The sequence below is a fragment of the Prionailurus viverrinus genome, chromosome D4 (assembly GCF_022837055.1).
Source record: "Prionailurus viverrinus isolate Anna chromosome D4, UM_Priviv_1.0, whole genome shotgun sequence".
NCBI lineage: Eukaryota > Metazoa > Chordata > Mammalia > Carnivora > Felidae > Prionailurus > Prionailurus viverrinus.
In genome coordinates this window covers 47,363,281-47,390,657 of record NC_062573.1, presented here as the reverse complement: position 1 = coordinate 47,390,657, position 27,377 = coordinate 47,363,281, and the positions used below count along the sequence as shown (strand labels likewise).

The window sequence follows — 27,377 nt, the reverse complement described above, 5'->3', positions numbered from 1 at the left end:
GATTAATGGATTTATATATTTGGGTGTTTCACATTGGGGGCATAAATGTTTACAATTATTAGTTTTTCTTGGTGGGTAGACTCCTTAATTATGATACAGTGTCCTTCATCTCTTGTTACATTCTTTATTTTAAAATCTAGATTGTCTCATATAAGTGTGGCTACTCCCACTTTCTTTTGGTGACCATTAGCATGATAGATGGTTCTTCAACCCCTTACTTTCAATCTGAAGGTGTTGTTAGGTCTAAAGTGAGTCTCTTGTTAACAGCACGTAGATGGATTTTGTTTTCTTATCCATTCTGTTACCCTGTGCTGTTTAATTGGAGTGTTTAGTCCATTGACATTTAGATTGAATATTGAAAAATCTGAATTTATTGCCATTGTGTTGCCTGTAGAGTTGGAGTTTCTGGTGGTGTTCTCTGGTCCTTTCTAGTCTTTGTTGCTTTTGGTCTTTTTTGTTATTTCTTTTCTCCCCTCAGAGTCCCCCTTAGAATTCCTTGCAGGGCTGGGTTAGTGGTCACGAACTCCTTAACTTTTTGTTTGTCTGGGAAACTCTTTTATCTCTCCTTCTATCTTGAATGACTGGCTTGCTGGATAAAGAATTCTTGGCTGCATATTTTTCTGATTCAGCACATTGAATATATCCTTTCACTCTTTTCTGACCTGCCAAGATTCTGTGGATAGGTCTGCTGCGAACCTGATCTGTCCTTCCTTGTAGGTGAAGGACTTTTTTTTCCCTTGCTGCTTTCATAATTCTTTCCTTATCTGTGTATTTTGTGAATTTGACTATGATATGCCTTGTTGATGGTCAGTTTTTGTTGAATCTAATGGAAGTTCTCTGTTCCCAGGTTAGGAAAGTTTTCTGCTATGATTTGCTCACCTAAACCTCCTATCCCTTTTTCTCTTTCTTCATCTTCTGGGACTCCTATGATTCCGATGTTACTCCTTTTTAGTGAGTCACTGAGTTCTCTAATTCTTATCTTGTGCTCTTTAACCTTAGTTTTCCTTTTTTTTTCTTCTTCATTATTATCTGTAATTCTTCTGATTGGCTGATTTGCTGCTGTGCTTCCTTCATCCCTGCCGCTGTGGTATCCATTCAAGATGACATCTCAATTATAGCGTTTTTAATTTCACTCTGACTAGATTTTACTTCTTTTATCTCTGTAGAAGGGAATTGTTTTTTTCAACCTCAGCTGGTATTCTCATTATCGTGATTCTAAATTCTAGTTCAGACTCTTGCTTATATCTGTGTTGAGTAAGTCTCTGGCTGTCTTTCCTTCCTGTTCTTTCTTTTGGGGTGAGTTCCTTCATTTTGTCATTTCGGAGGAAGAAGAAGTTAATAAAATAAAAATATTAAAAACAACACAAAAAATCAAATAAAGGAAGCTAGATCCTAGGTATGTTTTCATCTGCTTGTTGAAAGAAGCTTGAGTGAATAGAGAAAAAAGGGAAATAAGAGAAACGAAAAAGTGAGAAAATGTTTCAAAATTAAAAATAAATAGAATAAAATGAATTGAAGGTAAAGTAGAATAGAAAAGTAAATTAAAAAATAAATATAGTAGAAAAAAATTTTAATTTCACATAAAAATGGAAAATAAAAAACTTTTTCTGTATCCCAGAATAAGAAGACAAAAAAAGAAATTACAAATACCAAACCAATACAACAAAAAAACACAAATAGATGGACCAATGAACAGAATGAAATTACATCTAGTTTCCCTTAGAGGTCAAACTATGAACCACTTTATAATCCATACACTAAGCAGGAGGAGAGTCCTGTGGTTGTCCTTTTGGGCTTGGTTGGTGCATTTGGACGGGGCTTGGTTAACGGCTCCGTTCTCCATTAGGTGGTGCTGCTTAGCTTGCTGGGGTGGATCGTTGTGGCACATATACAAATGTATGTGCTTGCACGGGAGAGGTGAAATGGAATGTCCAGCTTCCCAGTTTCTGACTCAGGAACTCTGTGCTCTCACCAACTGGCAGTTAAGCACCCCTCCTTTGTCTCCAGCCTCTGGCCACTCCCTGCTTCTACACTATCTGTGTCCAAGCTGTCAGCCTTGCAGGTGGCACCTCCCTCCCAAATTTTATCTCCAATAGGGCCGTTTCCAAACCCCTCCCTCTGAGAGCCCTGCGGCTTGGACCGGCAGGTAGGCTTGGACCGGCAGGTACTCCAGTCCTCTCCGACCCTCTAGAGGAGGATCTCATGGAGCAATGGCCAGGTGCCGGCCCACCCCTCAGGAACATTCACACAAGCACGCTGCTGCAGATGCCCAGAGACTGTGGCCAGGTGCCAGCCCACCCCAGAAAAATTTCTCACGATTGTATAGCAGCAGCATTTCAGGGATTATGGTAAATCACAACACATCACCAGCGCCAGGTTTCACCACACCCTGGCATCTTTGTTCCAGTGTCAGCAATTATGCTCTCTGGGGTCCCCTGGGACCTTTGCCTGTGGGGAGGCCGGAGACCTCTGCCAAATGCCCTCCTAGCAGGGGAACCGCTTCTGCCCGTGTGGCCTAAGGACCCCTCTGACTTTTCTGCCTGCTCCTGAGGATTCACCCTTCCCACCAGAGCACCACCAAGTAATGGGCTGCGAGATTTCTGATGCTGTCCTCCCTTGTTTATGAGTCCTGATGGAATTGAAACCGTCTCCTTTCTCCTCTCTCCCTTTCTTGTTAAGTCAGTTGTGGGTGTTGCCACTCTTTGTCTCTCTCCAGCTACTTTCTGGGAGAGTGTATTTCCTGGACTCTTCCCCCTTTCTCTGTTCTCCACAAATATAGCTCCCTGCCCTCTGTGGCTTCTCTCTGCCCCACTTCACGTCTCTATGCCGTGTACCTGCCGAGTTCTGTGGCTCAAGTTATGCAGATTGTTGTGTTAATCCTCAGATCAGTTTTCTAGGTGTGCAAAATGGTTTGGTGCTGATCTAGCTGCATTTGAGGGATGAGAGAAGCAGAGAACTTCCATGCTGCTCTGCCACCTTGACCTCTCCCCTCAGAGTGTGTGTATTCTGGGTTCCCAAAATAGATGTGTCATACACTCTGATAAGGTTTGCTTGCAATATTACTATACATGAGTTGTACTTTGGAATGAATAGTTACTAATGAAGCATCTGGGATATAGTTAGTACTAATTACCTTGTTTGATTAGGTTCTGAAGTTACCAATCAAACCAAACCAATAAGCCTGAACCTCTGGGGTCTGTAACATGAGAGTATAAAGATTGCTTGACTTCAGTGAGGTAACTTCCAGGATATTTTAAAACACAGTGCTGCTAGATGAAGTTATATGCCAGAGGTTCTTCTTGCTAATGTCATTTTCATAACCTTTTGATTATAACTTTACCTTAACCTAAAAAAGTTCATTGCCAAGTGTCTTAGTCCCTTTTGGCTCCTTTAACAAAATATTACTTACTGAGTGGCTTATAAAGAGCAACTTATCTATCACAGTTCTGGGGCCAGCATGGTCAGGTGAGAGCCCTCATCCAGGTCTCAGACTTCTCATGTGGTGGAAGGGGCTCGGGAGCTCTGTGGGATCTTTTATAAGAGCACTAATTCCATTCATGAGGGCTTAACCTTCATGACCTGATCACTCCCCAAAGACCTAGCCTCCTAACACTATCACTTGGGCGTTAGGATTCCAGCGCCTGAATTGGGGGCGGAAACATTCAGACCTTTCACCAGGTGTCTCAATCGTGCCCTTGCAATTTTAACTTACGGACGTGACTGAGTGACCACACTGGAGGCCAATGCCATTGAAAGAAGACTTTTATTACTTACATTTCTTGAGAGGAGCAAGTATGCCAAGATGCAGGGCCACAGGGGGAAGCACCAGTGAATTCAGGAGGCAGAAGGAGTGAGGAGAAGCCAGAGGCGACAGCCTTTATTAAGGTTTCCATGGGAAAGGCTGGGCAGGGCAGGGCAAACAGTTTGGGATTGGCCAGTTTGGATAATTCTGGTGGGCTCTGGGGTGCAGGGGCTATCCCTAGTTGTCTGCTCCCTGACCTTACATTGATTTAGGATGGGAAATACTGGCTTGGTGTGTGAGGGTTAAACCAAGGAGGTGGTTTCAGAGAACAGGGTGTGAATCACAGGGGAGAGGTAAACAATTGTGGCCATTAGTTGGGACCTGTGATTAATGGGTTCCAAATAGGCCAGTACAGAAACCGAGAGAACACAGAACACTAAGTTATGAGGATAACTTTAAGAAAACCAGTAACTTCATTCAGATCTGGTCAGGACAGGATTTATTGTTTAATTGCTTTATCTCTAAGTGGACACTTACTTATCTACCATTTGACTTTTAGCACAAAGAACACAAACCATACCAGACGATGCTGGTATTGGGCAGTCAAAAGCTCACGGAACTGAGGGATTCAATTTGTTGTGTCAGTGACCTCCAGATTGGTGGCGAATTCAGCAACACTCCTGATCAAGCTCCTGAGCACATAAGCAAAGTAAGATGGTTTTTGTTGTTGTTTTTGTTGTTGTTTTAACCCTCATAAAATAAGAAGAAATCATCATCATCATCATCGTCTAAGTAAGTAGTGATATTACAAGGCTGCTAGTAAATCTTCCAGTAAATGCTTTCTTCTTCTCTGCCATTCCATCAAGCCTATCTCTTCCCTTCTTTATCTTCAATGAGACTATGCTCAATTTTGATTTCCTTATCTCCCCTTCAGCTCCCCTTCAACCATTCAGTATACACCCTTCCTTTTAAGGCCGTAGGGACCACCTGTTGTCTAACCTCTTCTCCATGTTCATACAACTTTTCCTCACTGTGCCGGTTGAATTCACTGTTCACTGTTTCCTCTTTCAAACTCTGAGTTTCAGTCTGTCATAACTGCCCCCCACCACCTGAGAGCCCCATCGGCCATAGAAGGTTCTGTCAGTCCAAGCACTGGCACCAAGCAGGGATATAGATACCAACCGATGTTGGTCTTTGTTGGTGTTTCCCATGGAGGTGGTCTCAAAAGGACAGAGAAACTCTACATACCCATTGGGTAAGGATGGAAAGGGTCAAAGTGGTAGACCAGCCACCCACAAAGTTTCACAAGGGATTGTTTGCCCAGTAAATAGTAGGTCCTTGTGAATTCCATTGGCGGGCAGACTTGAACTCCTGTTACTTGGTACAGCTCTGGTAGAAGCCCTCAGGTTTACTGGCCCCCTTGAAAGGGGCAGCATCTCCTGTAGGTCAGAAAAAGATATTTGGGTCAACTAGAATGGACATGGAGTTTGGACACGAGCCATCATAATCACTATTTTTGCTGGTTCCTGTGCCACCAGCCAGATAAATGTTGTTATAACCCAGGTTTCATCTTGGTTCTTCTAAATTCTCCTGGTCTTTCCCAGTTTTCATGGTTTTAAGTGGACTCTAACCTTTGTTAGTGTCTCTCTCTTGTAGCCATGTTCTCTCCTGATTTCCAAATCATTTCTTTTCTTTTTCTTTTTCTTTTCTTTTATTTTATCATTTCACTTCATTTGATTTCCTCTCATACCATTATTTTAATTCCTGGACATTTCCACTTAGCCTCACTGCTGCCTGGCATTGTATTGCATTTCTGTAGCGACTCACTCTACCGCCTTTTAGGAGAATTGTTTCTTTCATTCTGCAACTGCTGGCATCTTTTCCTCATGACTGACCGTCAGCTGAAACCCTTGCTGTTTGTTTCACTGAGAAAATAAAGTTACCAGAAAGGCATTTTCCATCACCCCTCACCTGCATTTACCCCTCTACCCGTCTGCCCGTGAGCCCTGCCTTCCCACCTGTGACGGTGGCTGGACTAAGCCTGCCGCTCCCTGCACTGGGATTCCATGTCCTCCTGCTGCTTGCCCTCACGCCATGGTTGTGCCATCCTGGCATCTCCCCCATCGTTACAAGTGTGCCGTCGGATCTCCCGTCCAACCCCTTTTCTTGACCGTGCAGCTCCCTCTAGCCACCACCTCATCTTTCTACTTCCTTCTCAGCACACTGACTCATAGCAGGTAGTAATAACGAGTTAGTAATCGTACCTAAATTCATTGTTTTCTCTTTTTCTGCCACCACTTTGGCTTGCACTCACTTTTGTTCCCTACCAGTCCTCAAAAATCACTTTTACTGATGTCACCGGAGACGTCGTTCTCACCTTTTTTGACAGCTCATCGACATAAGACACAACCGAATAGTCCTTCTTCCTCGCCACATTTTCTTTACTTAGGTTTTAGGATATTATATGCACTTGATTTTCTTTCTTTCTTTCTTTCTTTCTTTCTTTCTTTCTTTCTTTCTTAATATTTATTTGTTTATGAGAGAGAGCGCGCAAGCATGGGAGGGGCGAAGAGCGGGGGACAGAGGATCCGAAGTAGGCTCTCCGCTGACAGGGGACAGCCAGCTGCAGGGCTTGAACTTCTGAATGGTGAGATCATGACCGGAGCTGAAGTCGGACGTTCAACCGACCGATCCACCCAGGTGCCCCCAGACTCACCTACTACATAAAATTTTTCCTGACCATCCCTCTCTTTGCCACTCTGGCACCATTTCTTTTGGCCGTTATAGTGCCTAGAATTATAGGCTGATGCTGTTTGATTTCTCTCTGCCCCACAAAGCTGCTGTGTCCCGTCTTTTCAGTGATTGGCAAGGAGACCAGCATCGTGATTCACACGCAGATGTCACTTAAATTTAGTCACGTTGAAAATGGGTTTAAGATCATTGGTTTCTTCACATTTGACATCTTGGTGCTCTCTTGGAAATAAACATTAAAGAGAAACAGGTTGAAGTTCCAGGCTGTGTGCAGAGCAGAAGTCTCTTGTAGGGTTTTCTCAACCCTATCAAAAAAGTCCCAAAAAACAGAACCAAAAAAAATCCAAAAACAGGTGGAACTGTAGTTTGTAAGTTTACTTTAATAAGCAAAATCTGAATTCATTCTCCTTGCAACCGTGTCGTCAGTGCTCAAAAGAGCTCGAGTCCAATGTGCGAATTCGTTTTAGCTCCAGGAACCCTGGAGAGTGTTTTTAACCAGCCTTGGCTCGTTTGTCGTGTTTGTCCATCAGTGCTGATGTCTTCCCAGCTCTTTCCAAGTGGGGGGGCCTGCTGACCCATAGTCCTCTTTTAAATATTTTCCAGCTATGCTTTGGAAAGTGACCTCAAAAATAAGTGAAATTTTGCAGATACTATCATTTGGCCCATGGAAAGATTTTTAGGTCACCAGTTGGCATTTATGTTTTATGGTTTGGGATTTTTTAAAGTTTTGCTTTGGAATTTTTTTTTTCTATTTATGTGAGTCCTCTTTCTTCTTTCTTTTTTCTTTCTTTCTTTTTTTTTTTTTCTTTTGATGTTTATTATTGTTGAGAGAGAGAGACAGCAAGCAGGGAAGAGTCAGAGAGAGAGGGAGACACAGAATCAAAAGCAGGCTCCAGGCTCCGAACTGTTAGTGCAGAGCCCGATGTGGAGCTCGAACTCACAGACCACAAGATCACGACCTGAGCTATAGTCGGCTGCCCAACCGACTGAGCCACCCAAGGCGCCCCGAGTCCTCTTTTTTCTTGAGTAGTCTGGTGCCTTGGAAAATTCTGAACATGCTCACAGGAAATGTTACGATGAGTCCTAATGTACCCATTACCCACCCTCACCGGTTCTCAGCATTTTGTCAGATTATTTTCTCTGTTCACCTCATGCCTTTGTCCCACCTGACAACATTGAAAATTGGTCCTTCAGTTATAATCCTCTTTTTGACAGCTATTTGGCATGTATTCCACTGGTGATTGTAGAAGAAAAAATCAGTGGGTGGCAGTTCTTGTAGTTGAGGAAAGGAGAATCTTTATTCCAACCAATAAGCAAGAATTTTGAACATTATCTTAGGTGGCTTAGTATGTGAGAAGTCTGGGAGAATTGGGCCAGGATATTTAAATCTCTTTTAAAAGCATATGTCTAAAACGTAGTATGTTTTGCTATAACATTTGTTTCTGGACTATAGTAGTTAAAGAATGGAGTGCATTTTAAAAATGTGTGTATAAGATTAATGCCAGTATTTTCTACTCAAGTGTTTGGTTTTTTTTTTTAGTGTTTATTTTTGAGAGAGAGACTGAGCACAAGCAGGGGAGGGGCAGAGAGACACACACAGAATCCGAAGCAGGCTCCACGCTCTGAGCTGTCAGCACAGAGCCTGATGCGATTTGGGACTCAAATTCACAAACCACAAGATCATGACCTGAGCCGATGTCAGACGCTTCACCGACTGAGTCACCCAGGCGCCCCAAGTGTCTTTTGTTTTTTTTCTTTGATGGTCCTTCACATTTTAATCTCTGGTCTATTGATTTTTTTTTTTTTTTTTTTTTTTTTTTTTACATTGCTCAGATTAGTTCTTTTTTTTCTTTTTGTTGGTAATCTCTTAAAGGTCTTGCGTAGAGGAAGTTTAAGAAAATACTTTGCACACCTGTTTCTCTGTTATGTATTGTAAATAAAGCCCTGTTCTAGGACACAGAGTAACAAATCTAAGTCGCAACAATTTCCTTACCCATAGTTCTTCCGCACCTTCCTCCCGTTACCATTTCTCTGACAGCAGATCCTAGGATTATTTCTGAAATTCTAATATAGCTGATTTGAATGTTAGCAAGAGAACAAGTGACTAATGGATGCCTAGAAGGATATATAAATGACTTTGTTCCGATGATACTAGTTGTCGACAGTGACGTTGTTTCTAAAATGGAAACGGTAACAGCAGACTCTTAGGCTACATTAGAAGATAACAGAAGTAACTTCTTACACTAGCTTTTCCTTGTTGGTTGGTGATCCTCCCTCCCCAAAGTTGGTCAGCTAAATTAACTGGCAAAATAGGGAGACTGTTTAGTGAGGATCTCTGGTTACCACCGAAAATGAAAATTACCTGGTAATGAGATTGCTAACATCTATTCTATTTGTATGCTGGGACAAGGAAAGGTTATTAATGGATGAATTAATTTAGAATTCAGATGGAAAACATTTTTGGTCTTGTAGAGTTGCCCTTCTGAAAGATCATAATGGTGCCAACTACAAGCCTTGAGTTGCCTAAATTCCCTAAAATGAAGTTCTGTAGAGGCGTTTTGTAATGAAAAAAAGTAAACTTTTGTGTTTGTTCCCCAACTAAGGCAGTATTCTTTCAGACCCTTTATTTGGGACCCTAGCTTACCTCTTTGAGTGTTCAGAAGTATATTTAGTGGCAGTTTATATGTTAACAGCAGCTACATATGGCACTCTAGTCCATATTATCCTTTTGTCTCTACAAGCACCTGGGAAGGAGGTACTGGTTTTACTCACATGTTACATGAGGAAACAGAGGGTCAGGGACACTTAGTGAGGGTCCAAGGAGAAACAGCACGGCCAGTCCTGTAAGGGTGTCTGATGCTGTTACCAGATAATTTATAAATAGGGGAGTGAAGAAAGAAAAATAGAAGCTTCAGGGGCGCCCGGGTGGCTCAGTCGGTTAAGGGTCTGACTTTAACTCAAGTCATGATCTCCCGGTTCGTGGGTTCAAGCCCCACGTCCTGCTCTCTGCCGTCAGCACACAGCCCACTCCGGATCCTCCGTCTCCCTCTGTCTCTGCCCCTGCCCCGCTTGTGCTCGCTCTCAAAAATAAACAAACATCAAGAAAAAGAAAAGAAAAATAGAAGTTTCCAAGGAGGAGATAAATTTGGCTTTCTTTAGAGTAAGATTTAATACCCGAAACTTACATGTTTTTATAGTTCATAAACTGTTCTGGAGTCCTGGAAGATAGCATGGCAGATGTAGTCATTATAGGTGAGGAAACTTCGGTCTGAAGAGTATGTGTAAACTAAGAAAGAACCCCCCTCCCCCAGGGGTCTGATGTATTCTAAGGACATTGTGAAGAGTGAGTCTAACATATAGAATCTCCTGGGGAGCTCGGGAAAACAGTGGTGCCCGGGTGAGTCTGATTTAACAGCTCTGAGGGGAGACTTGGGCTCTGGTGTTTCTGTGACTCTGTTACGCAGCAAGAGACACCCGTCTGGAAAGTTGCTGGACAGGAGGTTAAGAAACCTCAGGGTTCAGACCAGCTGTGTGACTACAGCGGTACTTTGGGGCAAGATTGCTTGAGTAAGAATAGACACTCAAATTCTGCCTAAGAATTACTGAAAATTTGAAGGGAGAATTTTTATAAAAGAATGCTGAAAATATTAAAAAATAACAGAAAGACATAACTCTCTGATTGATCACTGTTATCATAGCTGGGGAAATACCAAAAACGTGACTTCCAGTTTTTAATAATTCTAGAATCCAAAATAAATCCCTGCTGTGTATGCATATAATAAGATAATATTGAAGTTTATTTCTAACTGGGTTCCTTTCATAAATCTCATGATATCTTTACACTTTTATCCCTGGTAAGTAGCATAATACTTGTCACATAGGAGATTCTCATTAAATATTAAACTAATGAGCTAAGCATATTTTATGCAGTTGCCTAAAGTTACTGTAAAGCACATTAATAGGTGTGATTTTATGACATACGTTTTGAATTGTAGCGATTCATAATTGTTAATAGTGGACTTTCTTTTAATACCATCTCGTTTCTTATAGGACCTGTACAAATCAGCCTTCTTTTATTTTGAAGGAACATTTTATAATGATAAGAGATACCCTGAGTGCAGAGATTTGAGCAGGTACAGTCTTCAAAAAGCTTCTGTCTTTCTTGTTTCTAGTTCTCAAAATGGTGAGCGCTCCACAAACTGGTCTGTTAGGGACCTTTGCCAAGGAATTGTTTCGTTAGACTGTTTTGTTTGTTTTGGGGTCAAAAATATCTCCGTTTCTTTTGTTTGTTTGTTTTTGAGGGAGAGAATTAGTGTGCACGCAAGCAGGAGAAAGGCAGAGAAAAAGAGAATCTTTTTTTTTTTTTTTTTAACTTAAAAAAAGAACTTTTATTTATTTTGGGAGAGAGAGCATGAGCATGGTCGAGGTGCAGAATGAGGGAGAGAATCCCAAGCAGGCTTCGTGCAGTCAGCACTGAGCCCCACGCGGGGCCCGAGCTCACAAACCATGAGATTATGACCTGAGCCGAAATCAAGAGTTGGACACTGAACCGACTGAGCCACCCAGGTGCCCCATGATTTGCTATAATTTCTAAGACAGTAGATAACACAAAGATTTTGAAGTGATCTATGCATACCTTTGGTCAGAAAAGTTTCTTTCTGAAGAAAAATTTTAACTTACCAGTACCTAGGGCAAGCACATGAAATAACTGACTACATTTTAAAAACAGAGAGTGGCCCCTGGGTGGTTCATTTGGTTGAGTGTCCAACTCTTGATTTCAGCTTGACTCAGGATCCCAGGGTCATGGGATCGAGCCCCACACCTGGCTCCTGCTGGGCCTGGAGGCTGCTTAAGACTTGGCGCCTGGGTGGCTCAGTTAAGCGTCCAACTCTTGATTTTGGCTCAAGTCACGATTTTACAGTTTGTGAGTTTGGGCCCCACATCGGGCTCGGTGCGGACAATGAGGAGCCTGCTTGGGCTTCTGTCTCTCTCTCTCTCTGCCCCTCCCCTGCTTGTGCTCTCCTCTGTCTCTCTCACAATGAATAAACTTTAAAAAAAAAAAAAAGCCAATTTACAGCAAATCTTGTATTGAGTTATAGATAAATCTAAAAAAAAAAAATGTAAATCCCACTTAAAGAATTTATTAGTCTCTTTCATATTTAGATGATAGCAGTAAATTAATCGTTGACTATTTTTTCTGCTTGTCCAGTGTATACTGTTCTTTGCCCGATGGGAGTATGTAAGTCCATGGTTAAGTACATAATATGAAAAATCTGTAGCTAATGACCATGTTAATTAGGCCATACTTATGTTGTCAGTGTCCCAGTGACTAGAGTACATATGTGTATTTTTTCTTGAGTGTTTATCTGCATTCTTTCATTAGAGCAACTTGTGTGTGTATTCTAATGTGGCGGTTCTCAGACTTGTTCTCGGCATTCCTCACTACTCTAAATACTTGTGGACTCCAAAGAGCTTTTGATTATGTGGGCTATAGCTATCCATGTTTACCGTATTCGAGGTTGAAACTAAGAAATAATTTAAATATCCGCTAATTTATTTAAAAAAAAAATTTTTTTTTCAACGTTTATTTATTTTTGGGACAGAGAGAGACAGAGCATGAACGGGGGAGGGGCAGAGAGAGAGGGAGACACAGAATCAGAAACAGGCTCCAGGCTCTGAGCCATCAGCCCAGAGCCCGACGCGGGGCTCGAACTCACGGACCGCGAGATCGTGACCTGGCCGAAGTCGGACGCTTAACCGACTGTGCCACCCAGGCGCCCCTAAATATCCGCTAATTTAAACGATCCCATTAAATGTTAACATTAATAATTTGGGGGGGGGGGAATAACTTTTCCACAACAAAATGAGAGGAGGGGCATTCTCCATTTCCCATTCAGTAGCTTCTGGGCTATCGGTCCTTTAAGAGTGAATAGGAATTGAAAAGGGAAAATGACACTTTTTCATAAAGATAATTTTGACTTCAGGAAGCACACTTTGAGAACTGTTGCTCTAATGGATACAGAAGGAGTCAGAGTTCTTTTTTTATTTTTATTAAAAAAAATTTTTTTTAACATTTATTTTAGAGCGCACAAGCCGAGAAGGGGCAGAGAGAAAGGGAGACAGAGTCCGAAGCAGGCTCCAGGCTCTGAGCTATCAGCACAGAGCCTGATGTGGGGCTTGAACCCCCGAACTGTAAGATCATGACCTGAGTTAAAGTCCGGCGCTTAACCGACTGAGCCACCCAGGCGCCCCTGTTTTTATTTTTAAAATTTTTAAAAAATATTTTTGAAAGAGAGACAGAGACAGCGCAATCGGAGGAGGGGCGGAGAGAGAGGGAGACACAGAATTCCAGGCAGGCTCCAGGCTCTGCGCTAAGAGTCCGATGTGGGGCTCGAACCCACAAGCCGTGAGATCATGACCTGAACCCAAGCCGGACACTTAACTGAGTGAGCCACCCAGGCGCCCCAAGAATCCAGAGTTCTTAATTTCAACATGTGTCAACCACTAAGATTTTTGCCTCAAGACGGCAACTGTCGTTGAGTGAGTGAGCCAGGTTTTAAGAAATAGTTGCGGTCATAGAGCATTTTCTGTCATTTCTAGGTTTTTGAGGAGTAATGAAATACCGTTGCCTTTTTGCCCCCTTCAGAACTATCATTGAGTGGTCAGAGTCCCATGATAGAGGCTATGGAAAATTTCAGACCGCTAAAATGGAAGATTTTACCTTCAATGACTTGTATATTAAACTGGGTTTTCCTTACTTATATTGTCACCAGGGAGACTGTGAGCATGTTGTCGTCATCACTGACATAAGGTAAGTGGCAGCATTTGGCAGCATTTTCTGTTTTTGTTTTTAATATGAGGAATAAAATTAGTCACCGCAGCCTGGCTTGGGAGCAGCAAAACTGTCCACTTTCCATAGAATAACCACCCATTTGCACGCTTTCTTTTGGGAAGATCTGTGATAAATACTTTACTGGTTATCGGAGGGTTGAAAATCTGTAAAGAAGTGTCTCCTTTGGAGGATTAGACAGGCAGTCTCCACCCACTTTGTACGTAGCCCCTTAGCTTATTGCCAGATTTGCAACTACGTCTAAGTTTCTTGTCTCTTTGCCAGAATTTTAAGATTTAAAAGCAACTGGGGGAAGGGAAGAGTAATTCTCATCTTTGACAAATGTGAAGTCTTAATGCTTTCATAAGTATAAAGGGGGAAGGACCAAAGTGGTTTAAAATCAGATTCCTTTTATTTTAAAATGAGCTAACTTTTGTGTAGCTGGCATCTCATGAATAAGGCCAGTCATCTCCTTATTTCGGAATCTCAGTGTATGAAGGATCAACATATAGGAATAAGCCCTGCTCTCTCCCTGCTTTGGTTCCGAGGGACTGTTTTTATGTTTTATGCGAAGCACAGATCTACCCGTGCTTTTTATTATACCAGTGGTAGGAACCGATGCCCGGACAAATCCCTGTGTCCACTTCTCTTGGGTCTTAGGGACCGGTCTCTCCGAACATCTGACCTCCCGTGCACTCATTCTCAGGGAGCTCCCAGAGGAAGTACTTGACACAAAGAGTAAACCTTGGAATAGGGGGAGACATGAGGAGGACTCCCAGGGACTCCCAGGAAAGGGAAATCCCAGCACGATGGCCACGTAGCCGAGCTCTCGAGCAGCTTAGTCCCAAGACTGGGGCACGGCCGAGAGCTCGGGAAGCACGTCTAGTAGTGCCAGACCTCCCGCTGACGCACAGCACACGTGGAGAGCACGTCTGTCCTTCTGTCAGGAAATACAGAACTGAATTAGCGACAGGTGCATCGAAACCTCATTAAGCAAATGCAAACACGAGGGGATTAGCAGCTAGAAAGCCACGTGTTACGCCATAAAAGGCGCCTACGGTCAGTTGTGTGGTTTAGGTGTAAGCATTAGTTTGGCAGCATGTGAGCATGCAATTATTTTACCAGAATTAGTCTGGTTCCTTAGAGGAATGTCGAGGACCTAAATTTAAAAGAAACCGTTAAGAATGCAAAAACAGTTGCCCTGAGGGAAAAAGAATTGCTCAAGCCAGAGCCAGGAGAGCTTTATAGGCCTTGAAATGATGTACGTTTCTTTGATAATGTGTTAAATTTTACAGAAGCTGTCACTCAAATGAAGGGGAATGTGCCTGAGAATTAGCATAAGATGGGAGGCAATCCAGTTTTTTATGATTTTAGTTTTATGGGTGTTTTTAAGTTTATTTATTTTGAGAGAGAGCACAAGCAGGGAAGGGCAGAGAGGGAGAGAGAGAACTCCAAGCAGGCCCCACACTGTCAGCGCGGAGCCGATGCGGGGCTCGAACCCATTGACTGCAAGATCGCGACTTGAGCCGAAATCGGGAATCAGACGCTCAGCTGACTGAGCCGCCCAGGCCCCGCATTTTACATTTCTTACTGAACAGCGAGCGTTATCAGTCCTTACACTCGAGGCAACGTGGGGAAACAGTTGACACTTACTAAGCATCTACAGCATGGGACTTTTCTAAGGAGCTAAAAACAATTTTTTTTAAGATTTAAAGTTTTTTAACTGTCTTTTAAAAGATTTTATTTTTTATTTTAGAGAGAGAGAACATGTGCACAAGTAGGTGAGAGGGGCAGGAGGAGAATCTTTTCTCTCTTTAAATTTATTTTGAGAGCGAGTGAGCACAAGCAGGGGAGAAAGATAGAAGCAGAGGGAGAGAGAATCCCAAGCAGGCTCCGTGCCCAACGTGGAGCCCGATGCGGGGCTCAGTCTCAATAACTGCGAGATCAGGAACTGAGCTGATAACCAAATTTGGATGCGCGACAGACTAAGTCCCCCAGGTCCCCCAAGGTTGTATTTTTAAGTAATCCCTACACCCAACATGGGGCCTGAACCCACACACCCGAGGCCAAGAGTCATTTGCTCTGCCGACAGAGCAGCCAGGTGCCCCTTTTACGGAACTTCTAAGTGTAGTTTTAGGCTACAAATCATTTTTACCTTCTAGGTGGATTAAAATCTAAGACTTGGTAAACGGTTACAAGTGTATTAACCATTTGCTGATGGTAAAGTTGATATATTGCTACCCTTTCTTACTAAAAGAAAATCATTACATTTTAGAATTGTCAGGGACATTCAGAATACTCTTGTGCAGTCCCTTCATTTTGGGGGTGGAGAATCTGAGGTCCAGCATGGTTCAGGGACTTATTCAAACCCAGTCATCCGATCAATGGTGTAGTTGAGAGTGCCTTCCGTTTTCAGTTTACTTGATTCTGACACCTAAAACTGAAGTCCTGTCAGCTCACATTATACCAGGAGTCAGATTTAGATTTTAATAAAGAGGACAGTAAACAGAGCCATGTACCACAGAACCAAGTGGGTAAAACAGGTGCCCAAACTATGTTTCATAAAAAGGTATTGAGTAAAGCAGGGGCTCTCTGATGGAATATCTTTAAGATATACTCCCTCTTAGTTCAAGCATATCCCCATAAAGAGCTTTGGGAAGTTTCACAGGAAAGAAAACATTGTTTAATCCAAAATGATCTTTCGGAGAATGTTTTTGTGGAACGGTTTGGTCAGACCTAGTGAAACGAGTTTATACCTAAATCTTTTAGAAAAAAAAAAAAAGAAAAATATACCTACTATGTTAATGTTGAGGTACAGATACATTTAATTCTTTACAGATCACACCAATTTGCATTTTAATATCTTCATTTACTTCTCATGTACACAAGGCTTGTGCATCGTGATGACTGCTTGGATAGGACGCTTTATCCCCTTCTTATCAAGAAGCATTGGTTATGGACCAGAAAATGTTTTGTTTGTAAAATGTACACAGCCAGGTAAGTTCATAATTATTTGGGAATTCCTGGTTTTCAGTAGTCAAGTACTTTCCGTTTCTAGTATTTCAATTTTCCCTATTTTGAATTTGAATCTAGGGACTTCTACTTTGGAGGTATAAATAGAAATGGTTTTATCTGGTAGGTTAAGTGCTGCAAAGTAGGTTACAACATTTTTAAACAGTAAGGAAACAAATAATATGTAATGAAAGTCCAGGGGTGGGTCAGACTTTGGATGAATCAATTCTGTGTCATCAGGGAGCCACGCTGTGTCTTGTGTCTGAAATTTACAAAAGAAGCTTCATCCACAGCTTCTCCTCCGTGAAAAAATAACACAGCGTCTCATGTATATAATGAGGTTAAAATACGGTTTCGTAAAATTTTTACTCTGTGGTACTTCACATTGAGTTTGCTTTTTAACTGGATCATAGTTGGAAAGAAGCATTCAGAAGAAAAGAGAGTAACTGCTTATCGTAGATTTCTTTTGGGCTCCCTGCCCCCACTGAAATATGCTTTTCTAAATGATCAATAAGAAAACATGAGATATATCGGTTACCAAACTGGCAATCAGGGAATGTAAAAACATATCAGGAGATGCAGAATTCAAATAGACTGAAAAAGTCTTTTCATCTCACTGTGACCAGTAACATTTCAGGCCAAAAAACAAAGTATCAGTTGAATATTACCCATATTCCCATTTGTATACACACTGTAACATTTTAACCTGAATTCTAGGTAAAACAGCTGGAGTTTGCAAATTAACCAGTACTAATTTACTGGTTTACACAAAAGTTTATCAGGTCTGTAGCATCTAATATATTGTGGGTTTTTCAAAATGGTGTAAATTTTAAGTTACTTGGAGGATAAGTGAGTCGTGGCTGAAGTGTATGACACATTCACATACGAATTTGTAGTTTTCTCTACTTACCTTTAAGAAATCTTTCAGAGAAACAGCATTCTACAGGGTTTCTGTTAAGTTGCCCTTTTGCCTTGCAGAGTATTGGTAATAATATACATCTGTATTTATCTATCTATATACACACACATATACACATACGTACATAAAATAATATAAAGGATTATAAAGTATTGTTAAGATAGAATGATAAGGCAATAGTGGGAATGTTATATTTACACATTACCACGAGTTATAACTTACAGCATGTTAAAGAAAGTCCATTGTAATGATGTACATCTTTTTTTTTTTTTTTTTTTTTTTTTAAATTACAGATGGGTGACGAACAATGACAGTTTTGCACCAGAGGACCCATGTTTCTTTTGTGATGTTTGCTTTCGGATGCTCCACTATGATTCAGAAGGCAACAAACTGGGAGAATTCCTTGCTTATCCTTATGTTGATCCTGGAACCTTTAATTAATAACAAAAGTACACCCTTGTGAAGTAACTACCCTGTGGATGGTTACTTTATTTCCACAACATGTCACCGAGGAACAGGATCCACCCGAAACAATCAGCCAGTTACCCACCCCCCTGCACAAGTTCAGATCACAGGTTTCCTTACAAAGTAACTTGTGTTTAGAAATACATTAGTTTAGTATTTATTCCAAAATATGGTGATTATTTAGTGCCTCTGCCCATTAAGTGTGTTTAAGTTGTAGGAGTACTTTATATATTTTGAATACAAATCCTTTGTCAGATTCAAGTGTTCTGATTTTTGCCCAGTCTGTGGCTTGTCTATTCATTCTGTGTCCAGAGTGGTTTTTGCTAATCTGTAATTAGAAAAATTCAGTTAATGATACATCAAGTGGTGGGAGTATTTTGAAAATTCTTTGAAGAGTGCAAGAGCTACACCTTGTACAGAGCTACACCTTGTACCGTGAGGCTTCCAAGGTAAACATCAATTATCTGTAATAAAAATGAGGAACAAGAATAAAAGTAGATTTAACAAATAACAGCATTAAGAATAGCTATTGTGTAATCTGTTCTCACAGTGGGTTTGTTTATAGTGTTTTGTTTTGTTAGAAACTAGTAGGCACACTAAACATTTTAATGAGACTCACTGCGTGAATAATGAAGGTAAAAGGATCCTGAGTATATACTCCTACCTTCACAAAAGTAACCTTTAAATTGAAGATTGATTTCTTGGGCAAGAATTTTTTCAGTTTAATGTTATTAAAAGAAAATAGCAGATTTTGAGGCACCTGGCTGGCTCAGCCGGTACAGCGTGCAACTCCTGATCTCAGGTTAGAAGTTCAAGCCCCACGTTGGGTATAGAGGTTACTTAAAAATAAAATCTTAAGAATAGCGGATTTTATGTACTAGGACCACTGGGACATGGGTGGGGCATGGGAAGTCAAGATCCTGTGGATTGCTAGGATCACTCATTCTTGGGCAAGAATACCCAATATTCTATCAGAATCAGTTGGACCAGGGGTTTTCTGGCCCAGCTCTTTCATTTTTCTGCCCCCCCCCCCCCACTCGGATAATCCTACTTATTCTCTTTCATTCTGGTCCAGAGGACACCTTTGATGAATTCCAAGATCTAGGTCATTAGAGAAAATTGTAGTTATCTAGTTGTCTATATTGAAATGTTTCCTGGAAATTTTGGTGGAAAGTTTAAGACTTCTAAGAATGCTGTAAAATTGTTCCTTTTAAATGTGTCATAAATTCTGCTCTCTCTTCTAGGTTATTCATTTAAAGTCAATTGAGTTCCACATTCCCTGGATGGTTAAGAGCAGACATTTACAAGTCAAAACTGATGAATCCTTTAAGCCTGTATGTTTAAAAGATTGGCAGTGAAATGTTTTGTGGACTTAAGTACCACATACCCAATTAAGTCCACTGCTGTACAGAGGACACGCACCTGTTTCTGGTATGTGTAGTGACCGTCTCTTTCAGTCATTCAGTGAATACACCACCAGAGGATCAGTATAAAGAACTAAGAGATCCCTCCCTCCCTTGCCTGGCTTCAGTTGCTGCCTAAATGTTTACTTTCATGTTTCCAATGATGCTAATAAATTCAACAGATTGAAAATTCTGCTACAAACCTATTGATTTAACCAATTCCTAGAAGTTCCAGGGGGTAAAAATGAATTTCTGCGTCCTTTATTTTTAAACTGCATTCCTTATAGTTCTTAATGCAAGGGTCTGTTTACTTCTATTCATTTTCCTTTCCTAGTCTCAAAACAGAAAATTCCAAAAAGTGCATTGTCCTAGTGGAAGCATTAATCCATATGTGGTGCCCATCAATTCATTTTAGTGGACGAAGAAGACTGTCAGTTAAAATATTACTGCTAGTAAAATTCTTACTTTATCATTAATATTGTCCTGCTGGCTCTTAAGGTTAAACTTTCCCATCAAAATTACAAAGGCTCTGATATCTTTTTATCATTTCCTTGTGAAATCTAGAGGAAGAAAGGCTAACCTTGTTACTCCCAGAATTTGCCAGCGTATTGTTGGATATTTCTTTCAACCCCTGGTATCTTGTAAGGATAGTTTTACCTTCTCCCAATCCAGTCACAATATCTTTATCATCTCTAAGGTTAGAGAACTAAATTAAAGATAAAAACATTTCTACCTACGTAGCGGTTCATTTCTTAAGGTTTGTAATTATGGGTTTGCTATTTCCAATAGATCATCCTTTCTCTGACCAGTGGGACAAAATAAGGTGTTAGTGAAGCCCTCACAGCCTTGTAAAAGCCTTTGCTCTTATGTAGGATTAGTTGGCAGACCTCATCTTGACCCGACCTCTTCAACCAGGTAAGTGTGTGTGGGTACACTATAATCAGTGTTATCAGCCAAAAGCGGGTATCAGCCAAAAGCGGGTAAAATATCTTCCTACTGTTTGAAATTACAGGATAAAACAGCAGAAGGCTTGAGATAGTCAAGTTGTTTATACATTGTTTCTCCAATTCAGATGGTACCTGTGAAATTTCTCCAAAGCAGCTAAGAAAACTTTAGACAATTCGTTCTATAGGGCCACAATGTACTCTCTTTTTCCAGAAAACTTTAACATTGATTTTTGAGAGAGAGGGAGACATAATCCAAAGCAGGCTCCAAGCTATCAGCACAGAGCCCACATGGAGCTCAAACTCACAAACTGTGAGATGATGACCCGAGCTTAAGTCAGATGCCCAACCGACTGAGCCACCCAGACACCCACTCTTTTACATGTTATCCAGTGGTTGAAAAGACATGAAGTAGGTGGTTTATACCTACCAAAAGAAAAAATTTTTCCCCACTTTTGTTAGCTACCTCATTTAAATTATCTTGGTGACTTGACTTGTTCAGCACTGGAGTTTTGACCAAATACACAATTTAAATTGAGAAAATGCTCCTGAAAGTTATTGGTATTTATGACTTTTTAGGCGTTCTCACAGTGGTAGTTACCTGTGAATCAGCCTATGACAAACCGAAAATAGAAGGCCAGTTACGTTTAACACTATGTAAGTCAATGGTTTAGAGCAAGGCCAGCCCAAACACGCAGATATAAGTTATCAGAAAGCTATTATATAGATCTCCTGAAGTTGAATATTCTGTGGTTTCTCAGTAAAACTGTTATCAATCTGCTGGGTCACAGAAGAAAAGGGGAGGGTGAACAAAAAATAACATTTTTAGCTTCCTATAGATTTAGTTGTTACCCTATCTCCCCAGGCAACACAACCTATATACCAAGTTAAGAAATTAACTCCGCTAGAAGCAAATCCAGAATTCCAAAAACATTTTTAAGTAGCAAAGAATTTACTAGTAGAGTTTGATAGAAAAATCCTTTAATCAAAACAAGTTTACAATGTTGACACTTATGGCTTAACTAGAATAAATCTGTTCAAATTTAAGTTGTATTAAGGACCAGATATAGTGTAATATCAATAGTTCCCTCAAAACAGTGGGTCCTGGTTCCATTGTAAGACCTCTCAAAAAGCAAAACTCCAACTGTTGAAATAATTCACACTTTTCATCTATAGATGAAAGCAATTACCTGAGAGGTCAAAAACATACAATGCATGTCACATGCAAACACTGGTATTAGTATTAAGCCTTTTCCCCATATTCATAGTTTTGAAACATGAGAAGTGTCTTAGCTACTGAAAACCACCAACTGACCTAATATTCAAAATATCTTAGAAATTCTATCTGCTAAATTACCCTTAAGTTTTGTTAACGTTGGCTTACCCTGACTTAAGTCCGTATATATGAATATACAGACCATCGAAATACTCCTTTACTTTGTCTTACTGCCTCAGAGCAACATGTATTTCTAACTCCTTACAATTCTGTCACATGCAGGATCTCTAAATAATAATCCCCTTCTGATATAGCCTTGTTTTCAAATAGGTTAGTTTTCTTATATAGTATTTACTATTTACTGCGTAAGAATCATGGATTTTTTTTCCAATTAAAAAAATACTTAGTGACTTCCTTAAATGAGTGTGACTTTTTAAAAATTCAGAAACTTGAGACAGTTCTCAAAAATAAACTTTTATCATTTACTTTTAGTTTCAGCTACTAGTGTCTGTAAAGGATCTTAGATGGTAGAACCCTAAAGCCAGATTCATTCCTATATATACCTATTCTGCTTTCTGCAGGGAAGTCATGTGACTTCACTGAATTCCCAGCCATAAAACCTAAATTACCTTCGAAAGTTAACATGAGTTTTGTACCTCGTAGAATTGTCAGTTCAACGTCAGTTGGGTATCTAGTTGTCATACAAAAAGGCATACAGACCACAAATTGTTACAAAGCAGCAGGATAATAATGTAGCACAATGTAGACTGTGAGATTAAAATTAACTTTTGATAAAAGAAGTGAGTACTTGTATAGAAGTAACATTTTATCTACCATAAAAATGCATAACTTCTACAAAACCCACAAACAGTGAAAAGACAACTCTGGTAAATCCAATATTTGTAAAAACTATGCACAAAACCCACAGTATTTGGGAAAGAGGAAAGGTTTATACAAGTAGCAGTTTTAAAAATGTAACTTTTTTTCTACTATCAATTACACGTTAACATACACACACTAATTGAAATTATGCTACAACCAATGTCTGGAAAAGCAGTTTAACATTTCCTAAATGAGTTTTCCCTCACACTTAGTGAATAATGTAGCTGTTAATACTGCACAAGTACAATTAGCAATAATGTTTAATTACTTTTAAACAAATATAAAGGGATTTTTCTCCCTCCAAACAAGTTTTCAACATCAAAACCTATGCTTATAAAAATTTAAAATTTTCAGCATTCTAAATATTTCAAATGAAAACCATTACAAACTTCTCAAATGTTCTTTATATTCCAGGTATGTCAACCTAATTATCTAGTGTAGAATCCTTCAGAGATATTTCAGTCTCTCTCTCTTCATTGGATGGCCTAAAGAAAGGAAAGAAAGGTGTGTCAACTGGGATTAGGGGCTCTTTTCCTTCAGGGGGAGGGGGAAAAACACATTAAATCTGTGCATTATGTTTTTAAGGCCACCAAAAGATTAAAGAAATAATAATCTTGACTTCCTTTTGTTCAAAATTTTATTTGACCATGTTGTGTCTTCTTCCTAAAGTAATACTGGGATCAAACACAAAATAACTCAGGTAAGCATCATGGCCCAGGCCCTTTCCATCATTTCCAGCTTTAAAATGAATTCTCTTTGAAAAACATGAAAAGGTTAGATCTGTGATACCAACACATTATAAACGTTAATAAAGAGAAGGGGTGACAGACACAGATGACAAGATTTCCCTGACTTTCAGAATTAGAAGGGATGCCTGATTCCAAGCCCTTCAAATGTGTAGCAGAACAAAGCCAAGACTTGGAGAACCCCAGTTCAGTTAACTAGTTATTTAGAGTGGGTGCAGCAGAGAACAGCCTGTGATTTTAGTCTGATTTTTGTATTATTCTGTCACAATTCAAGAAAGTATAAATGTAAGTCACTATTAGAGCTGCATCAGTGAAAGAAATCCAAAGAATACTTATTTAAACTGGAATCCTACCATCTAGCTCTAATCCTTTGCATACAGGCAAATTAACTGTAAATTGTATTTTTTTGTTTTTGCCTTTTTGATTTCCGTCTTGCTTCCTGAATTCAGGAACTGAGTGATCAAAATAGAATTCTTCTACAAATAACCTCGGAACAGCAATGTGACTTAAGAATTAAAAATCTACATGATGACCCATTAAAACCTGTCCTCACTTTTTCTTACTGCTGGCCTCATGCTTGTCTTTGCTTTCTTCACTGCTGTCTCCATTGTGCTGTGCTTGGTTACTGTCTGGAGCATCGGATCCTCCATTCAGAGTCTTTGAACCTTTAGAAGGGTTCCAAAGGAAAAACCGTTAGAGCTTCTAATGCTTTTAAGATATCCTCTAAAGAGTCAAAATAAAAAATAAAACCTGGCCCTGAGGTCTCTAGTACTTAATGTACCTCATCTGAAACTACACTGTAATCTTTTGGGTATAACTGAGGCACAGTAAGAAGCAGGGTTACTCTACATACCTCTATCCGTACAAGAACGGGGATTTTTTTTTTTCTTTTTTAAGTTCTTTATTTTGAGAGAGAGCCAGAGCAAAAGCACAAGCAGGAGAGGGGCAGAGAGAGAATCCCAAGCTGGCTCTGCACCGTCAGCACAGAGCCTGACACGAGGTTCAGTCTCAGGAATGGTGAGATCGTGACCTGAACTAAAATCAAGAGTCGGATGCTTAACTGACTGAGCCACCCAAGCACCCCAGAAAGAGCATTTTTCATCTGATTATTCTATTTCTTATAAAAATGTGAATCAGGGGCACCTGGGTGGCTCAGTTGGTTAAGCGTCTGACTTCAGCTCAGGTCACGATCTCGCGGTACGCGAGTTCGAGCCCCTCGCCGGGCTCTGGGCTGATGGCTCAGAGCCTGGAGCCTGCTTCCGATTCTGTGTTTCCCTCTCTCTCTGTCCCTCCCCCGTTCATGCTGTGTCTCTCTCTGTCTCAAAAATAAACGTTAAAAAAAAAATTTTTAAAAAAATGTGAATCACAGCAAAAATTTTGTATTTCTTATTGGTATTTTATTAAAAAAAATTTTTTTAGTGTTTATTTTTGAAGGAGACAGACAGTACATGGGCTGGGAGGGGCAGAGAGAGAGGGAGACACAGAATCGAAAACAGGCTCCAGGCTCTGAACTGTCAGCACAGAGCCCGACGGGGGGCTCGAACCCACGAACTGTGAGATCCTGACCTGAGGGAAGTCCGTCGCCCAACCGACTGTGCCAACCAGGCGCCCCTCTCATTTGTATTTTAGAACAAAAAGTGTCAAATGTACTATTTACTAATTGACACGATTTTATGTCCTATTACTAATTAAATGATGAGGGCACTTTCTAACAAATCTCTAAGGAGACCTGAATCATCATTCCCTAATAAATGAGTAAAAACAATCCAACTCCTTTTGAATATTTTTTCTACATTAAGCAGCTCCTAAGACATTTAATAACATGGAATTGGGGGAAATGATAATAATACTGTGGTTCTAGGAGTCTGTCACAGAGGTACCCTAAAATATCTGTGGTGGAAATTGCGTATCTGGAATTGGCTCCCAAATTATCTTCAGGGAGGTCACAGAGAAGCCTGATGAGAGTAAAACAGAGCAATAATCGCAGAAGCTAGGTGATGGGGACCTGGAACTTCCTTTTCTTGTCTACTGTGCGGTCAGAAATTTTTCCTAATTGAAGTGAAAAGAGAATAGTAACTGTTCACAGTATTATTACTAAATACTAGTATTTACTACTACATTAAGCTTGATGAAAATGATTTAAACTGAATGAAAAAGAAAAACCTAAGTGTTTAACCTTAGCTTCTCTTTTTCTAAGTGCTTTATGAGACCTCTTCATCATTTAATGCAGAGAAGATATTAATGAAATTACATATCAAAGCCATTTTTAAAAAGCAGTCCCAGCAGCAAACAACTTATTATCACATACCTGTTTGTTCCTTTTCTAGCTTTTTGTTTGGCCCTTTCTTCCCTTGATCTTTGGTTTTATTTGCTTCCTCATGCTGTCTTTGTTCGGCAAGAGATTTATTCAGCACTTGTGTGATCACAGAATCTCCTTCACCAACCAAAAACATATTCTTAAACTTGTTATACAACATTGTGGACTTTTCCATGATAATCTGACTAACTTTGAATCGCCGTATCTGAGAAAACAAAATGTACACTCACAATTGTTTTCTTCACTGATTTTTAAAACCTTATTTCTTAACCAAGTGGTAATGAGAAAATTTTTAAAATCTGCACGATTCACGATCACTCACTTTTTTCAGCGTGGTGATCATCTCTGTGTGTTTCTGAGCTTGTTGCATCGTGACCTGAAGTGACGCAAGTTCATCCAAGGCCTCAATACATCTGTTCACGTCCTTCATGACAAAACAGTAACGTCATAACTGTTAATTACCACAGCCTGGATAATCTATTCCTAAAGAATACTTTAAAAATCTCAAACAAGGCAATACAAAATAACCATAATAGTCCCACTTCTTAAATTATCCATACTTATAACATCATGAGAGAACATGAAGCTATAAAGGCAGTACTAGATTTTTAAGTGAGGTATGAAACACTTACAAGATTATCAATTTTGAGTGAATTTTTAATTTCAGCATGTATCCTCTGAAGTCGAGAATCCATTGATGTTTCTATAAATTGAAATGTGAAACACAGTGAATAGTTTTTCCAAAACCCGTATTTCTGTATAAATCTACTAAGCAAAGCACAGTGACAAGACCTGGTGAATTTTTAAAAATGTTCTTAGTAATCTGCCCAGATCACTAAGAAGTTATTTGGCACATTTTAGTGTTTAGGAAAGCAGCGTTCATCATTTAAAGAAAAAAAAAATCACCTTCTAGCTGCATAGGTGTCTAAAATAAGCTGTCTGCATCCAGTAATTAACCCCTTTATGCCAATCCTTAGACAGCTGTTTCACCTTACACATTTAACCAAATAGAGAATCTGAAACAATGAGATCTGTCAAAAATGGGAAAACATCTAACTTTTGGCAATGTTACAAAAACATGATCATCAAATGAGCAATAAAACCGCAAGCATGACTCCTTATTAGCAAGTTCACCTGATTATGCTTAAAATACAAGGACTATAGAATCCGTTAGGGATCTGAAAAAGCACAATTATAGGGGATTTGAGAACTCTTACGAAATGTCTTAAAAACCTACACATGAAAAATTAAATATATAACTTCCTTTCTATGTATAATTTTTATACATCTTAGGAAGGGAAATAACTAACCTCGCTTCTTCTCCACTTTCTTAACTTCTGGCTTCTTTCCTTCATCTTTATTCTGCCTATCAAATGTTAACACAAATATTTCAAAACGTTGGAACTTTGTGACTGATTACCAAATGCCCACAATCCCTTATGTAAAAGCTAAAAAAATTTTTAAGGTAGAAAATAGCCTAGATCACAAGGAATTGACTTGTAATGCATACAACTTTAGAATGCCACAGCATTAACTATAAACAAAAACCACATGTAAAAACATGCTAAAATCTAGTGTTTCAGTGGCATCACAAATAATTTTGATGCTAGTCATGGTGAAACTTTTTTCCAATAGTAAATAGTGTGTTGCTTAAAGACCCAATTTCAGGGTCAGTGGACAAACATACCATAGTGGGAAAAGAATGCTTATAAACATTTCATGAATTCTACATAATTATTTTTAAAAGTAGTATGTCAAAACAGACTAACTTTTCCCACATCTCCAAGAGGGCAGACAGTTGAAGGAGTTGTTAAGTTTCAAGGTTAAACAGACTGTTCAAAGACAATAGTATTAAAACGGGGGTTTGGCCAATACATCAAACTTAAATGACATTCACTGACTTTTACATACCATTATACAAAAGAAAAAGTACCATTTTACTGTAAATAACCCTTTAAAACAACTCCTAATTTCTAGTGTCTTGGCTTTGAGTTCGGGCCCTATTGTAAACCAATTGAAATAGACAAGAACAAAACAGTATCTAAAAATCAGGTTTTTTTTAAAAAAGACTTTATTTTAAAATTTTGGTTACAGTTTCATTTTTGTTTTCTTAACAAGTCTACTGTTTAATCTCTCAGGATTAAAAAAACA

General features: G+C 39.7%; 2 protein-coding genes across 4 annotated transcripts in view; one reads left to right on the top strand and one right to left on the bottom strand.

Moving 5' to 3' along the window:
* Positions 1-18,229, top strand: part of SNAPC3 (small nuclear RNA activating complex polypeptide 3) — a 44,528-nt gene extending 26,299 nt beyond the window's left edge. For 2 of the 3 annotated variants that reach the window (XM_047829510.1, XM_047829512.1), the window contains exons 5-9: positions 4,302-4,451; positions 10,544-10,626; positions 13,140-13,304; positions 16,212-16,319; positions 17,547-18,229. In XM_047829510.1, coding sequence (XP_047685466.1) covers positions 4,302-4,451; positions 10,544-10,626; positions 13,140-13,304; positions 16,212-16,319; positions 17,547-17,694 — 654 coding nt within the window. In that variant the 3' untranslated portion in view covers positions 17,695-18,229. The remainder of the gene's footprint in view (positions 1-4,301; positions 4,452-10,543; positions 10,627-13,139; positions 13,305-16,211; positions 16,320-17,546) is intronic. The other variant, XM_047829511.1, reaches the window with a different exon arrangement.
* Positions 18,230-21,029: 2,800 nt separating this feature from the next.
* The window catches only part of PSIP1 (PC4 and SRSF1 interacting protein 1), a 40,157-nt gene continuing 33,809 nt past the window's right edge, over positions 21,030-27,377 (bottom strand). Inside the window, exons 11-16 of the mRNA XM_047829504.1 lie at positions 26,537-26,592; positions 25,859-25,929; positions 25,549-25,650; positions 25,218-25,431; positions 23,463-23,574; positions 21,030-22,648 (exon numbers count right to left, since the gene is read on the bottom strand). Of these exons, the coding sequence (XP_047685460.1) occupies positions 22,588-22,648; positions 23,463-23,574; positions 25,218-25,431; positions 25,549-25,650; positions 25,859-25,929; positions 26,537-26,592 (616 nt within the window). The 3' untranslated portion in view covers positions 21,030-22,587. The remainder of the gene's footprint in view (positions 22,649-23,462; positions 23,575-25,217; positions 25,432-25,548; positions 25,651-25,858; positions 25,930-26,536; positions 26,593-27,377) is intronic.